The sequence below is a fragment of the Myotis yumanensis genome, unplaced genomic scaffold, assembly GCF_028538775.1.
Source record: "Myotis yumanensis isolate MYYU_CA2020_CCGP unplaced genomic scaffold, mMyoYum1.0.hap1 SCAF_2, whole genome shotgun sequence".
NCBI classification, from domain to species: domain Eukaryota; kingdom Metazoa; phylum Chordata; class Mammalia; order Chiroptera; family Vespertilionidae; genus Myotis; species Myotis yumanensis.
Window position 1 is genome coordinate 26,953,084 of NW_027223753.1, and position 14,699 is coordinate 26,967,782.

The window sequence follows — 14,699 nt, forward strand, 5'->3', positions numbered from 1 at the left end:
CAGGTGGAATACGAAGGAAAGAAAGAGGGGGCTAAGATTTAGAGGAAAAGGAGCAAGCCCAAAGTTCCACAAGAACTCAGTACAAGGCCTAGCAGAGCCATTGATGTTTCTGTCTCCTACAAGAAAGGAGATAAACCCAGGGTTGGAACCTCTTACATCCCCTGGTGATCTAGCCATTTCTCTCCCTGCACTGATTGTCCACATGGCTTTCTCTTTTGTCTCGGGAAGAACTGGAACCAGGTCACATTAATCTATGTCCCCAGTGTCCTGCACATATGAATTTGTTTGTGAACATTTCCTGAATGACTGAATGAGTGCAGAATAACAAGAGTTAAATGTCGGGGCTTTGGACCTTGGCCATGATGGATCTGAATCCCTGCCTGACCCTGATTGTGTGACATCACCTGAACCTCAATTTCCTTATACGATCAACCTTCATCATTCACAGATTACATGTTGTGAATTACTTACTCATTAAAATTTATTTGGAACCCCAAACCAATATGCATGGTACTTTTGAGGTTATTCATGGACATGTGTACAGCTGCAAAAAATTTGAGTTGCCCAACTTGCATGTTCTCAGCTGAGGTTGAACAGGAGAACACCCTGCCTTCTCATTTCAGCTATTATAATGTAATATGATGTGGTCTTTTTAGTGTCATGCTTTTTGCATTTGGGGGCTTTTTGTTGGTGATTTTGCTGTTGAAATGGCCCTAATGTCATGCTGAAGTGCTATCTAATATTGCTAAGCACAAGAAGGTTGTGATGTGCCTTCCAAAGGCCACATGTGTGTTATATGAACTTCATTCAGGTATAAGTTATAGTGCTATTGGCTGTGAGTTCAATGTTAATGAGTCAACATTAATTTTTAAATTAGGTGTGTTTAAACAGAGAAACACATAAAACTAGGTGATGTACTGATCAATCGCTTGATGAAAATGTTATGACCTGGTAGGAATCTAACCCCACACTTCTCCTAGGAGCATTGGTTCAATATTTGCTAATCCACTGTTCATAGTGGTAGCTTTATTAGAACATAACTACCATCAATAACAAGAGTCGAGTGAAATGGGAATAATTATAGAATTTCCTTGTAGGGTTGTTGTTTGTAAGGTATTTGGTATCAAATTTGGCACATAGTAAGTGCTCAATAAAATTGTTAATAGTGTTAATGTGGATGAGTGAGAAAATAAGAATTGATTTTCCCCTACTCGGAGTTCCTTTTTCCCAAAGGGCCGAGCTGAGGTTTTCTGGCTGGGCTGACCCACGGAGAGAACCTGACCTATGGGGAGGGGCCGGGGACCAGGACCTGTAATAAAGAGCCCCACCCATATACACTCTGTATGTCATAAAGACCTCAGCTGCCCTGGCCAGCAGCACCCTTGGGCACACTCACAGAAGCTTTCTGTGCCCATGGGGCCTTCTCAGCTTGTCCGTGCCCCTCGGCCCCAGGGCTTACGTCCCCCTTACCGCAGGCCAGGTATGGGCTGGCCTCGGCCCAGGTTTCCCAAGATGTTCAAGTGTAGCCGCAGAAGGTACCGGCAGAAACCCCAAAGCCCAACTGCCACCACTGCAGCCACCAATCTTACCACCATGGCCAGAGACATCAACAACACCCACAATGTCACCACCAGTGTGTGGATCCTTCCACTGCAAGGTTAGCCAAGGGCCCCGAGCCAGGATTTGGGGTTGGAAAAACAGGGTCACTGAAGTTTCCCCCACCTTAGCCCTGCATAGGAACTCAAGGGGACACATGCTCTGTGAAATATTACCCCAAAGGTCTTGATGGCGGTCTTCCGAAAAGGCGGAGAGCCTTAATGGAAGACGTATTGGCTGGAAGTGGAGGGCTTGGGGAAGTGAATGAATCTAAGAGCAGTGGAGCTTCCAGGACTGCTTGCTGCCTTCCTCACACTCTTCCCTCTCCTTCCTCTCCTCAGTTCTCAGACGCCTCTGTCAACCTGGCAGCTTTCTGATCCTCTAGAAATGCCCAGAAACTAGTCCAGAAGCTTGGCTGGCTCCGGACCTGTATCTTCTGGGGGCCATGGGTGGTGAATAGCAGCCTAATACAATCATTTCTGCCCACTCCACTCTGAGGTATTTGCAGCTGACTGCAGGGTACGAGGGCTGGGACAGGCGTCAGTGACAGCAGCCGGGATCACAGTTAGACAGTGGAAGGACAGGACAAGGTCAGCACCAACTCCCCACCTTTGGCTTCAGCTTTTGATATACCCTATGAGGCCAGGGCCTTCCTGCCTTGCACTCACATCTGCACAGGGGAAAGGGTCTGCATAGACAACTTGGAACCTATAGGGAGCCAGGTCCTTGGGGAGGGAGATAGAGGAACAGATCAGGAAAGGATAGGAGGAAAGAGATTTCACTGCTTGCCTGTGACCCTGTGAATGATTCAGTGCGGTGTATGTGGCTCTGTGTGCCTGGGATGGTCAGTGTGTAGGTGTAGCTGCTGGTGTGTGTGTCTGAGACCAGAACAATGGGAGTGTAAGTGGCCATGTGACCGAGTAAGCCTTGGCAATCGAATGTGCCTCTGTGGCCAGCTGTGAGTGTTAAGGTGTGTTTGTGAGGGTATGGGTGTACCAGAGAGAGAGGCATCAGCTCTGCTAAGAGGAATGAAGGTCAAGAGGGGGAGGGGGCAGCCTGAACAAGGAAATGGTTGCTTCTGAGAGGGTGTACCACCTTCAGCCCCCAGTCACTCTCTGAGGTCAGTATTTTCCAGGACAGGAAAACAGCTGAGCCAGGCCTCTGGGGGTGGGGCAAGACAGCTTGAGTCCAGAAGAGGGAGGGTGCTAAGCATTCTGGCCTGGGGATTTTCCATTTGAATTTCTGAGTGTGCGCCCATGTGCCACTGGGTGTAACTGGGTTTCTGCGGGATGTGTCTCCATGGCATTGTGTCTCAGTGGCAGGAAACGTTGTGAGGGGCCCTGTCTCTAACGTGTCACTTTATGAATGGGTTAGTGTGTGTCTCAAGGTCCCAAAATCTGGCTCTAGTTCCAGGGCTCCCTTCCCTGAGGGTTGAGACCTTTGGCCTGGCCCCTGGGGTTCAGGAAACCTGTGGGGAGAAAATGAATTGTGTCTGTGTCCATCTTTTCCAAAGCCTGCCCGAGAATGGGACCCTGAGAGGAGGGGAGGGACAGAGAATTCCCTGACATATCGTGGCCAGACAGTATTGGGTGGGGGATGAGATTCCTGAGGGTACTGGGGGAGCACTGAACTTCAATCAGAGCTGGAAGGTGGCTGGGCTAGTCCCCAAGGGGGGCTTACACATATAAAGACACATGACACAATCTGTGCAGACATGTAAATATAAGTGGACTGACAGATGCACAATGTATCAAATACACATGCTTGCAAGTTCATGCCTATAAACAGAGATATGCACAGACACTAAGACACATAGACCTCCTCACATGACACATGCAACACATCCACATGCCTACAAATGAACACACACACAAACATGCATGCACTCAGACACAAGCATATAGACACATGCAATCAAACTCATGCCAACCCAGACACACAGACACACACACATACATGCAGACACACTCACCAGACTTCCCTGCCCCTGCAGCCCTGGGACCCAGAAGCCTCCCTCCCCTACATCAGTGTGAGTGTGCGTGTGTGTATGCATGCCCAACACTGTGTCTGTGTGTCTCTGTGTCTGTGAGAGTAAGTCTGTATGTGTGTGAGTGAGGGGGTGCTGAGCTGTGGGAACCCGATGACATCATCTCTTCTGGCTATTTTTAGCTCCCTCTGCAATGCTGGCTCCTCCACTGCCCTTCCCCCTCCAGGCTCCCACCTCTCCTCCCCGTCCAGACTCCAGAGGCAACAGCAGCCAGAGGGCACCCACCACCCCAGTCCAGGTGACCCCGTGGGTGACTGGGTTAAGGCTCACTCTCTCCCACCCTGCCAGAGCTCCCCAGAGGCAGAGAATACTGGGGAGCTCCCAGGCCAGAGGAGAAGGCTTGGGCTGTGTGGCAGCTTGGATCAGGGGCCTTGGTTAGGTGAGCTGACCTGGCTGGTCTCCAGCCCCTGGAGTGCCTCTGCTTCTGCTTTTCAATCTGAAACTCTGTCTCAGTCAGTAGTGCCTGCTCTGTGCCAGGGAGGGTGCCAAGTTCTGGAGATAAAGCAGTGAGCAAGACAGTGGGAGTTCTTCCTGGTGGGAGTCGCAGCTCCATGGGAGACAGACATTAAACAGATCACACAAGGCCCTGCACTAAATTGTGGGGAGGGCACTGAACACTGGTAACAGGGGGGCTTGGTCCTGGATGATGTTCTCTGTCTCTTTCAGTCTCCCGGAGAGAGCCCCTGAAACCAGGAGGGCATAATCCCTTTCCTTGCATCTTTCACCCTGACAGTCAAACCTCCAGAATTCCACAGAGCAGGGCTTCCTTCCCACAACCCAGGCTGTGCCCCCAACATTGCACCAACCCACTATCTAAGTGGTGGCCCACTGCTATTCACACCCCCCTTTTCTTGGGAACCTCCTCACAGCGGATCTGTAGATGAGAACACTGAGGCCCACTAGAGTAGTCAAAGTCATAGACATAAACGAAAATGGTGGTTGCAGGGCTTGAGGGGGAGGGAAGAATGGAGGGTTATTATTTAATGGGTCCAGAGTTTGGGTTTGGAGTTGGATGGTGGTGGTGGTTGCACAATATACTTAATGTCACTGAACTGTACACTTAAAACATGGTTAAAATGGTATAATTTGTGTCCTGTATATTTATCACACATACACACAAAAAGCTGGATTAAAAACAAAACAAAAATACTAAGGCCCGAAGAGGGCCTGCGCTGGACCACACCTCCGAGCACCTGTGAGCAGCCAAGCGGAGATGGAAGGCAAGTGGAGGAGGAAGTGAAGGTGGCACAGGTGTGTTGGAAGGCCTGGGTGTGAGAGGAGAAGAGGAGGGGGAGGAGGACGGTGGCCTGAGGGGTCCATGCCCTGAGAAAGGTTTCCTGCTCCAGCCAGTCTAGGCAGCCAACGGGGAAAATCGGGTTTGGCAGCTTCAAGCAAGTCCTCAGAGCTGGAGGGTGTGTGTGTGTGTGTGTGTGTGTGTCCAGACAGCTCTGGGGAGGTGACTTGGGGGCAGGCCCCTTCTCTAGCCCAGAGTCTAGCCAAACCATTGGGGGAGCAGTATGTAATCCTGGGACCCTTTGGAATTTGGGGGGAACAGCTCAGGACTGGAGGCAGGAATCCCGAATTCCAGTCCTTGTTCTGCCCCAAATCCCAGATGTGATCCTTGGAAAGTCCTGCCCCCTTTCTTGACCTCTCAGAAAGGAGCCCCTGGAGGATCAGGTTTCCCGCCCCTGACTCCCGCACTCCGGGTTTTCCTGGGAGTCTGACTCGGCACAGGAACCTGAGTCAAAGGATAGGGGTTCAACAACCAGACCAGCCCCAGGGCGCCAGGTTGGAGGTCACTTGTCACCAATCAGTCAATGGCCGGAAGCCCAGCTCCAGCCCCACAATGCAGTACCGGTCACCCCACCCTTACCAGTGCCCTCACCCAAACCCCCCACTTCCGGCCTCTGTTCCTTCCTCGCCTTCAGGGAAAGCTCCCTAGGGAATCTCCCATATCTCCTCCACTGGCTCCCTGCCCAGGGCTTAATCCTATCTCCCCTCAGGCTAGACTCTCAGTAAACGTTCTCTGGAGCATGGGACAGGCCAGGAAGGAAAGGCAGTTGGGTGGAAGGGCCTCAAAGGTGGAAGGGCCTCAAAGGAGCCTGCTTTTCCTCTACCTTCAGATACTGGAGCCCTAATGAGGGGTTAGGGGGGATGGACTGAGTGTTGGGGCCTAGGACTGGGCTGCCTGGGCATATCACACTGATGGATATCCATGGGAGTGCTACCCTTCCCCTATCCAGCCATCTCCTTTCTTTGTTCTCAGTGAATTCAGAGAAGTAAGCCCAGAGCTAAGACTTGTCTCTTCTGGAAAGCAATCACAGAACCCCCAGCCAAGTGGGTACTGGCTATTGTTGCTATGTCAATGACAAATTCATGAAACACAAACATCATAAGTTCTAGATGCATAGAATCTAGTCATGGAATCTTAGCATCACAGAATTCTAGCACTGTGTATCTCAGTTACAGAATCTTAGACATATAGAATTCTGACATCACTGAGTCCTAGAGTCCTGAGTCCAGTTAGTGAAGCCTTTATCTTTAGGTGGATGTCTAAACCAGAGGATTCCCATTGGTGCTGGGCAAAGGAGTTCATACATGAACACTAAGGAGGAGGTGGAGAGCCAGGACACATGAGCTTTGGGAGAGGTAACAAATCTGTAATTAAGCAGAAAGAAGACAGATCTCCTCCATGAAGACCCAGTCCTGGTTCCTGAGGATGAGGGCAGGTGGGGATAGAGAGAGGGGAACTATATAAATAAAGACAACATAACCTAAAGAAAAAATCAAGTAGCACAATACATGGCCCAAGGCCTCCAGCTTGCCTGTGATTGGGGTTAACATCAGCCTAGGACATTTTAATGACAACCCATGTCTGGCTTTTTTGGGAAAGAAAAATATACAAAACAGAAAAGAGTCCTTATACCACACTTTTCTTGGGGTTGCTGGGAGGAGCAGACTCTCTCGAAACAGGATGCTGAGCCTTGAGCAACATGGTATGCACCAGGCCACCCTGTGGTGGGTGGTAGTCAGAGCCTCCAGAAAGGTCTTGGGAAGGACCCTGGTGGAGGGCACCTGTCTGGGTGGTGCCGGGAGTGGAGCATCCTTATAGAAGTAGCCAACTGTGAGACAGCACTTTGTCTGATTATGGCGTTGGTTCCTCAGGAAACAACAGGGCTATTTACCTCGCATTTTGGGGAAACTACTGCAACCTCAGGAACCCAGAAGGAGCAGCTCCAGAGAGAGGCAAATGCCAGCCCCTCCTGGGCATGGGAAATGGGGCAATGTCAGCTGGAGAGCCTCTTGCTAGGCTGCTTGTCTTTGGACTCAGCTCAGTACCTCAGCCCTGACCTCTCTCTCCACACCTTCATTTGCCCCTCTCTCTCTTTGCTTGCCTGCTGTTCCACCTGCTTACATCTGCTGTGTGACCTTTGGCAAATGCTGTCCCTCTCTAGGCCTCAAACCTCCTTTGTTCTCTTTTGAAGTCTATAATTGGGTCCTAAGTGCAGCTTTTAGTACTTTACAGTCCTGGTTTTGTGCAGGTCAGTTCTAACTTCAGGTATCTCCATGCTCAGCCTCCAGAGAAAAGTGTCAGGCAGCTTCAGGGGAGAATACAAAGACTACGAATAGAAATAATGTTCACAGTTGACATCCGACGCAGGATGGGGCAAAAGTAGATTTACAGTTGTTCGAATAGAAAAAGACATGCAGGTTATGATTATTGCAATAGCTTTGTTAACTCTGTGTTTCCCCGTACTCCCAACACAAACCTACTTTTGCCCCACCCTGTATGTGTCAGTGCCTATGACAGATGTTTTCATAAATCTTACACAACGCCCAACAACCACCCTGTTTATGTAAGTCATTGCTCCCATTTTTGAGATGAAGGAACTGAGGCTGAGGGAGGTAAATAACGTGCCTAAGACCATTCAGCTGGGGAGTAACAGAACTGGAATCTTAACTAGGATAGTCTTAATCTGAAGGCTGTTATTTCGGACTAGAGGCCCCGTGCACAAAAATTTGTGCACTGGTGTCCCTCAGCCCTACTTGTGCCCTTTCACAGTCTGGGACCCCTCGGGAGATAACCACCTGCTGGCTTAGGCCGCTCCCCGGGTGGTAGATGGCAGGCCCGATCCCTCGGTGCCTGCCCCACCTCCCCGGGTCGTGCACATGGCAGGGCTGATCTGGGGGTTGGGGCGCCGCCCGGGTCGGGTCACACACAGGACGCCCCAGGTGAGGTTGCACACGGGATGCCCTGGTGGGCCGGCTGATTGCTGCTGCCCCACCAGGCCACCCCAGGTCCAGTCGCACATGGACACCTGCCACCCCGGGTCGCAGGTAGCAGGCCCGGATGGTGGCAGGGCAGGCGGGATGGCGCTGTCCCGCCCTGCCCGCAGTATGCAAATTAGCCGCCATCTTTGTTGGCAGTTAATTTGCATATCGCACTGATTAGCCCATGGGAGGCATAGCGAAGGTATGGTCAATTACCATGTTTGTCTATTATTAGATAGGATTAGTATTATTCCATGTGGTTTTAATAGGTCAAATAAAAACCCAAGGATGAGAGTTTCAGGGAGAAGTGGTCCATGTGGTCAGCCCTGAGAGGAGATGAGTTCCTTTTTGGGAAGTGTTCAATAGGGGCTGACAACTTGTACTGTTAAAAAAAAAAAAAGCTGATGGAGAGGCTCTTTCTATTGGTTTTCTCAGCTCAAATTGGAGATAGCTAGGTTGGGGTGGATGTGAGAGGTTGGAGTAGAATAGCTGGTCTTGGGGCAGGCGGGGGGGAGGGGGGGTCAGGGATTTGAAGGGCTGTTGCCACTGCTCCTAGAGATAGTGTATATGTGTTGGGGAGGGTCTGTGAATGGGGGCTGCTTCACTCTCTGGGATGGGCTAGCCCCCTCCCCCTCAGTTGGAGCTGAATCCCTAAGCCTCAGCAACCTTGCGCAATTACCTCAGTTAACTGACTCAAAGGAGGCGGGAGGACTTCAGATGTATCCTTGAACCCTGCCCTGCCCAAGGTTGGGTCATCACAGGAGGCAGGAGCCAGGAAGTCATTGGCTCAGAAGGTCAGGTCTGGAGGCAACCCTGGGGGTCATCTTATCCAGATTCTTTGCATAAGTGTGAGGGAGGAGTTTGAAGTCTAGGAAGGAAACAGGACTTGCCAAATAGCACAGCCACTGCTGTCCTCATCAAGTCCTGGTACTCCTCTTGGCCCTCAGGACATAGTTGAATCTGTTCTGATTCTTGCTCTTGAGAGCTTACATCCTAACAGGGAAAACAGGCTTTGTAGATGGTGTCAGGGCTAAAAGAAAGGTTCATACTTTGTACACAGGGAGCTTCGCGAGGCCAGCACACAGAACCTTATAGGCTTCAAGAAAGAAGCACAGGTGGTTTTTAAGCTGGGCTTAAAGAAGGGACAACATTTTAGCTGATGCAAAGGGCTGAAAGACTGCTGGCTGGGAAACAGCATGAGCAAGAGGGGACACTGACTTGCTATGTGGGACCAATGAGTTGCCCTGCAGGCTGGCCCATGTGCTGGAAGTCTGATGGGTTATTAGTATAAGCCTGGGCTAGGACTTGAGGTCAAGACTGTCTGTGCTCTGTAAGCACCTAACAGTCACAGAGGTGCAGGCCACAGGTATACAGGGCCCAGTAGGAGTCTGGTGGGGGCATCTGAGGAGTCTGTGATTGGGAGATTCCTAGCGGTAGAGGTGGGTCTGCTGGACTCTCACCACTCGGCCCAGGCGATTTCCTTTAAGACATACACATGCACGTAAAGTCTCTGTCCCACCTCCCTCGACAGGACCCAGGCCCAGCCCGAGATGGGGCCCAGCCAAGGGGAGGAGATGCGGCTTCCTTCTCACTTCCCCACAGCTCCTAAACCTGCCGCTGGGCTGGGCCGGGACTGGGTGGAGACGTCCTCGGTTTCGCATGCAAATCCGCTCCGGATTTATTCTCTGGGCGTTCTTTCCTTAAAGCGCGACGCCCCCGGCGCCAGCATAGGCTGGGAGTGCCTGCTCCGGCCCTGACCCCAGGGCGCCAGGGCCTAGAACTGGGAGGCGAGGATGCTTTCTCTGCCAGTGGATCCTGCTGCTCCCGCCCTCGGGGATGAAGGGAGGGGGTCCCGGGATTGGGCGGGGGCTGAGCTGTAATTAACTACCACGCTGGATGGGGAGCTGAAGCCTGGTCTGGAAGACCCTCCCAAGGAGGAGATCGGGAGCCCCTTCCCTCCTCCCCCCCAAGAGGCCCACCAAGGGTGTGGGGTGTGGAGGGGATCTTGGGCAGGTGAGACCTACCAGGCCTGAGGTTTTGGTAGAGAGATCTGAAGGTTTAGGGCTAGAGAGATGGGGTGGAGGACGAGGGGAATCCCCGGCCCAGGAGGGGCAGCCCCAAGCCTGAGCCGGGCCCGGGTGCCTAGCCTGGTCTCTGTACAGCTGTGGTTTGGGCGCTAAGAACCAATTCGATTGATCCCTACCCTCGTCTTCCAGGGATTCCAAGCTGGAGTTAAATCTCAGAGGCCTGAGAGCCTGGGTGGATGGAGTTGGAGAGACGGATGGGGGTGCTTCGTGCACTTCCAAGGGCTCCAGTTTCGGAAAACAACTGCAGAAATGGTGAGAGCAGTTTATAGAAAATGCTATCCAAACCAGCATGTATGTATCATTATGGAGAGATGGCACTTATTGAATGCTTACTGCATGCCGGACCAAGAGTATTCAGTACATTGACAAACGAGATGTTTACTTTTTCTTGGTATTTTTTTAAGCAGAAAAGGCCAATACTGCTTTTATAAATTAAAAAAAATAAATAAATAAAAGGAAATATATCTGGGATTCAGTGCTGCTAAATTTGGCCTTGGAAATTTTGCTTTAATGGGGGAACAAAAGTCTCTGGAAGAGTGGAAATCTGAGCTGAGTCTTAAAATGTGAGGAGCTAGTCAGTGAAAAGGGAGGAAGAGAAGGATGTTACTGATGGAATAACATGAGCAAAAACAGGTGAGAAACAGCACAGTGAGTTTGGGAAAACCCCAAGGTGTGAGAAAGGGAATGGAGAGAGATGAGGTTAGAAAGGGAAGCTGGGGCCAGACTGGGGGCTTAAGTGACTGAGGCTGGTTTTCTCACTGAGAGCTGTCGAGGGGTTTTTCAGCCGCTGCTGGAGGAGATAGGCTTCCTGCAGGCCCTGTGGAGGCAAGGAGACCTGTGAGGAGGAGGATAGTGGCATGAACTGCAGCAGCAGCCTTGGGATGAAAAGAAATGGATGGATCTGACAAGTAGAAATGACAGGACTTGGTGATGGATTGCATGGGAGACATAAGTGAGAGGGAGGTGAAAGGACTGTATCCTGATTTTCTACCTGGGTCCCAGGGTGGTGCTACTATCTGAGACAGGGAGTGGGAAGAGTAACACATTTGAGGGGAAGCTGAGTTCAGTTTTGGACATGCCTGTGACCACACCCCTGGACAGACCCTCAATAATTGGGGTCCTGTCGTCCCACCTGGCAATTACTCGGTCCAGAAGATGGGAGGGGTATCATTAGGCACTGCTGGCTGTCTGTTCCTTGGCTGCGGCTGGCTGGAGGTCTGGGTGGGGAGGTGCTGGGGTGGGGGTTGCCACCGCTGGGCTAGCCTAGTGAGTGTTTTTTTGTGGTTCTGGGCCTCCAGGTGGTTACTTTGGACACAATCATGTTATAGGAGCTTGAGGATTGGGTTGTCAGGTTGTTCCCAAAGAGAGTCCCAGGAGCCGGGCAGTGCTCTGTGCTGCTGAGATTACTGTCTCCATTGGACAGCTGAGGAAACAGGCTTAGAAATTGAGAGGCAGAGCCATGACGTGAACAAAGGTCTATGTGATGTCTTCTCACAGTACTAACTGCCCCATCATCAAGGCTGACATTTACTCCAAGAGGGACAGGGAAAGCACCAGGGCCATGGCTCCTTGGGGGAGATGTGCAATCTGGAGGGGTAGTGGGTTCAGGGAAAGCTTCCTGGAGGTGGTGCCATTTGTGTTGTCATAGAAGCAGCATCTTGTTTTCTGCCTCCTCAGCCAGCAATCGTTGGCAATTGGCCATTGCCTGCAGCGAGGGTGACCTTGTCATCTGGGGGAGCTCGAGGCAGAATGTGTCCACAGAACCCAGAATGTGGCAGGCTGGAATTCTTTCAGGCATTTCAGTCCTGAAACGAGGGCACTGCTACCTCAGTCTTTGGAATCCATCAGCCTGAGTATCCCTTTGGCATTGGCTCTTCACTGGCAGCTGGAAGCCCAGTGCCTATTCATTTTCATATCAGGGTTCAGCACAAGTTTATGTTCTGTTCCCAGGTTTTGTTTTACTTTTTAAAAAGGAGGTATCGTGTGATAAACTGATGAATTCTTTCTAAGGGAGGACTGGCAATTACAAGAAAAGCTGATCTTCCTGTGGATGATTGGGGAAAAGTTATACTACCACAAAATGTAGCAAACCTTTATCGATCACCCACCAGGTGTTCCCCTCCCAGGTGTTCAAGTGGCTGAGGCAGACTTACATGGTAAAGCAAATTCTTGGGAGCTCAGAAGGGGTAACTTAAAAAAAAAAAGTTTGCCCTGATCGGTTTGGCTCAGCGGAGAGAGCGTCGGCCTGTGGACTGAAGGGTCCCGGGTTCAATCCCGGTCACAGGCCTGTACCTTGGTTGCGGGCGCATCCTCGGGGGAGGGGGGTGGGGGTGGGAGGGTAGGGGGGTGGGGGTGGTGGGGGTGGTGGTGGTGGTGGTGTGTGTGTGCAGGAGGCAGCTGATCGATGTTTCTCTCTCATCGATGCTTCTAACTCTCTATCCTTTCCCTTCCTCTCTGTAAAAAATGCAATAAAATATATTAAAAAAAAAAAGTTTGCACCCTAGCTGGTTTGGCTCAGTGGATAGAGCATCAGCCTGCGAATTGAAGGGTCCCGGGTTGGATTCCGGTCAAGGGCACATGCCTGGGTTGTGGGCTCGATCCCAGTAGGGGCCATATAAGAGACGGCCAATCAATGGTTCTCTCTCATCATTGATGTTTCTATCTTTCTCTCCCTCTCCCTTCCTCTCTGAAATAAAAAAAAAACCAAAAACCTAAAAATAGTTTAATATTTGCTTACTGTGAAAAATACAAGCAAGTAAAAATATATAATACATGTATATATCATATATATAAAGCATCTAAGAGATAAACACTAACATTTTATATATTTTCTTTCTTTTTTTTAAAGATACCCTCTTGAAGAGCAAGTGCCTTTTATTTATTTATTATTTTTTAAAAATATTTTTTTATTGATGTCAGAGAGGAAGGGAGAGGGAGAGAGAGATAGAAACATCAATGACAAGAGAGAATCATTGATTGGCTGCCTCCTGCACGCCCCTCACTGGGGATCGAGCCCGCAACCCGGGCATATGCCCTTGACCAGAATTGAACCTAGGACCTTTCCACTGAGCCAAACTGGCTAGAGCTATATTTTCTTTCTCTCTCTCTCTCTCTCTCTCTCTTTCTTTCTTTTTAATTTCTGGGCATACATGGTTTTCTTTTACAAGGTTAATATACTGCATAGACAGCTTTGTATCTTGCTTTGTAATTCGACAAAATTATAAGAACTAGCCAATATCATTTAAAAGTCTTTAAAATTTTCTTGCCCTGGCAGGTAGCTCAGTTGATTATAGCTTAATACCAATATACCAAGACTGTGGGCTCAATCCCCGGTCAGGGCACATACAAGGTGCAAGCAATAAATGCATAAATAAGTGGAATAACAAATTGATGTTTTTTTTTCTCTGTCTCTGACTCTTTCTCTCTTTTTCCCTTCCCCTCTCTAACAAGCAATCAATAAATAAAATTTTGATGGCTGCATAATTTTCTACTACATGGAGTTACCATATTTTATTTTACCAAATGTCTATCCTTAGACATATAGATTCATTCATTCTTTTTTTTTTTTCTATTATAAAAATGCTGTGATGAAAATCTTTGTGCATATATATTTTGGAATATTTTCTTACCAATTTTTCTGGAAGTGGAATTACTGGGTCAGAGGATCAAGATATTTTGAAGGATCTTGATATGTATTGCCAAAATGCTTTCCAGAAAGGTTGTGCCAATTACATTCCATGACCCTGATAGAAATGTACCTGTCTAATAGCATAGCACTGAGTATTAACATTTAAAAAAATTCTTTCTACTTGTATGCATATATGCTTAACCCATGGACACAGACATAGGTTGATGAAGGCCTGGGGTGGGGGACAGGGATGGACTAAAAGAGGGTCAATGGGGGAGAGAGCGGGAGGGGACATATGTAATACTCTCAACAATAAATATTTAACTTAATTCTTACTAATTCAATAAGCAAAAAATGGAATCTCATTTTTCTGATGCTGAGAAGTTTTTTGGAGGCCAGAGTGGCAAGGGTCTACTAGGTCAATTTTGGTCTAATCTGACCAAATTCCTCTACTGATCAGACTGTCTCCTTCACTAAATTGGTAGGATTTGGCCATCATTGTAAACATCTATAGTTTTTACTTGCCTAGAATTCTCTCATTTCTTTGTTACAGTCTCCCAATTATTTGGGGGGGAATATCCCTCCTCCATTTTGGTCCATGTAGTTCCAGTGGGCCTGCCTCATCCCCGAATTCCCGAGATAGGCTTTGGGACACTGGCCTGGTCAATCATCACAGTGATTTAGTGATGGCATTTCACCCAAGTTGGGCAATGGAAGCCTTTTTCTAGAACAACGGGGACAGAGCCCTCTCTCTTATTAGGGGGTTGGTGATAGGAAGAGTTGGCTGTTTTTGCAACTCAGGAAAAGCTCACCTGTGACAGAATTCAACATTAGTTAAGTAGTGCCAAGAAATGGAAAAGATATATACCTGGAAACTTTGTTTGTGATCCTGGATTCAGACGCCTGGCTTTTCATTTACATGTGGTGACAAATTCCCCCTTTAAAAAAAAAAAAAAAAAAAAAGAAGGAAAGAAAGAAAAGATGCCAGTTTGAAAAAGTCCCATGGTTTCACATGGTGTTCAGAACAGGCAAATGTGCCTGAATTGTTACAGAATTATAGATCCTGAAG

The 14,699-nt window shown here is 49.2% G+C and overlaps 1 protein-coding gene across 1 annotated transcript; it reads left to right on the forward strand.

Annotated features, from left to right (window-relative positions):
- Positions 1-1,413: 1,413 nt before the first annotated feature.
- Positions 1,414-1,981, forward strand: P3R3URF (PIK3R3 upstream open reading frame). The gene is made up of 2 exons (XM_070404831.1): positions 1,414-1,657; positions 1,938-1,981. Exons 1-2 carry the CDS (start codon positions 1,414-1,416, stop codon positions 1,979-1,981), a joined length of 288 nt encoding a protein of 95 aa, XP_070260932.1.
- The last annotated feature ends 12,718 nt before the right edge of the window (positions 1,982-14,699 follow it).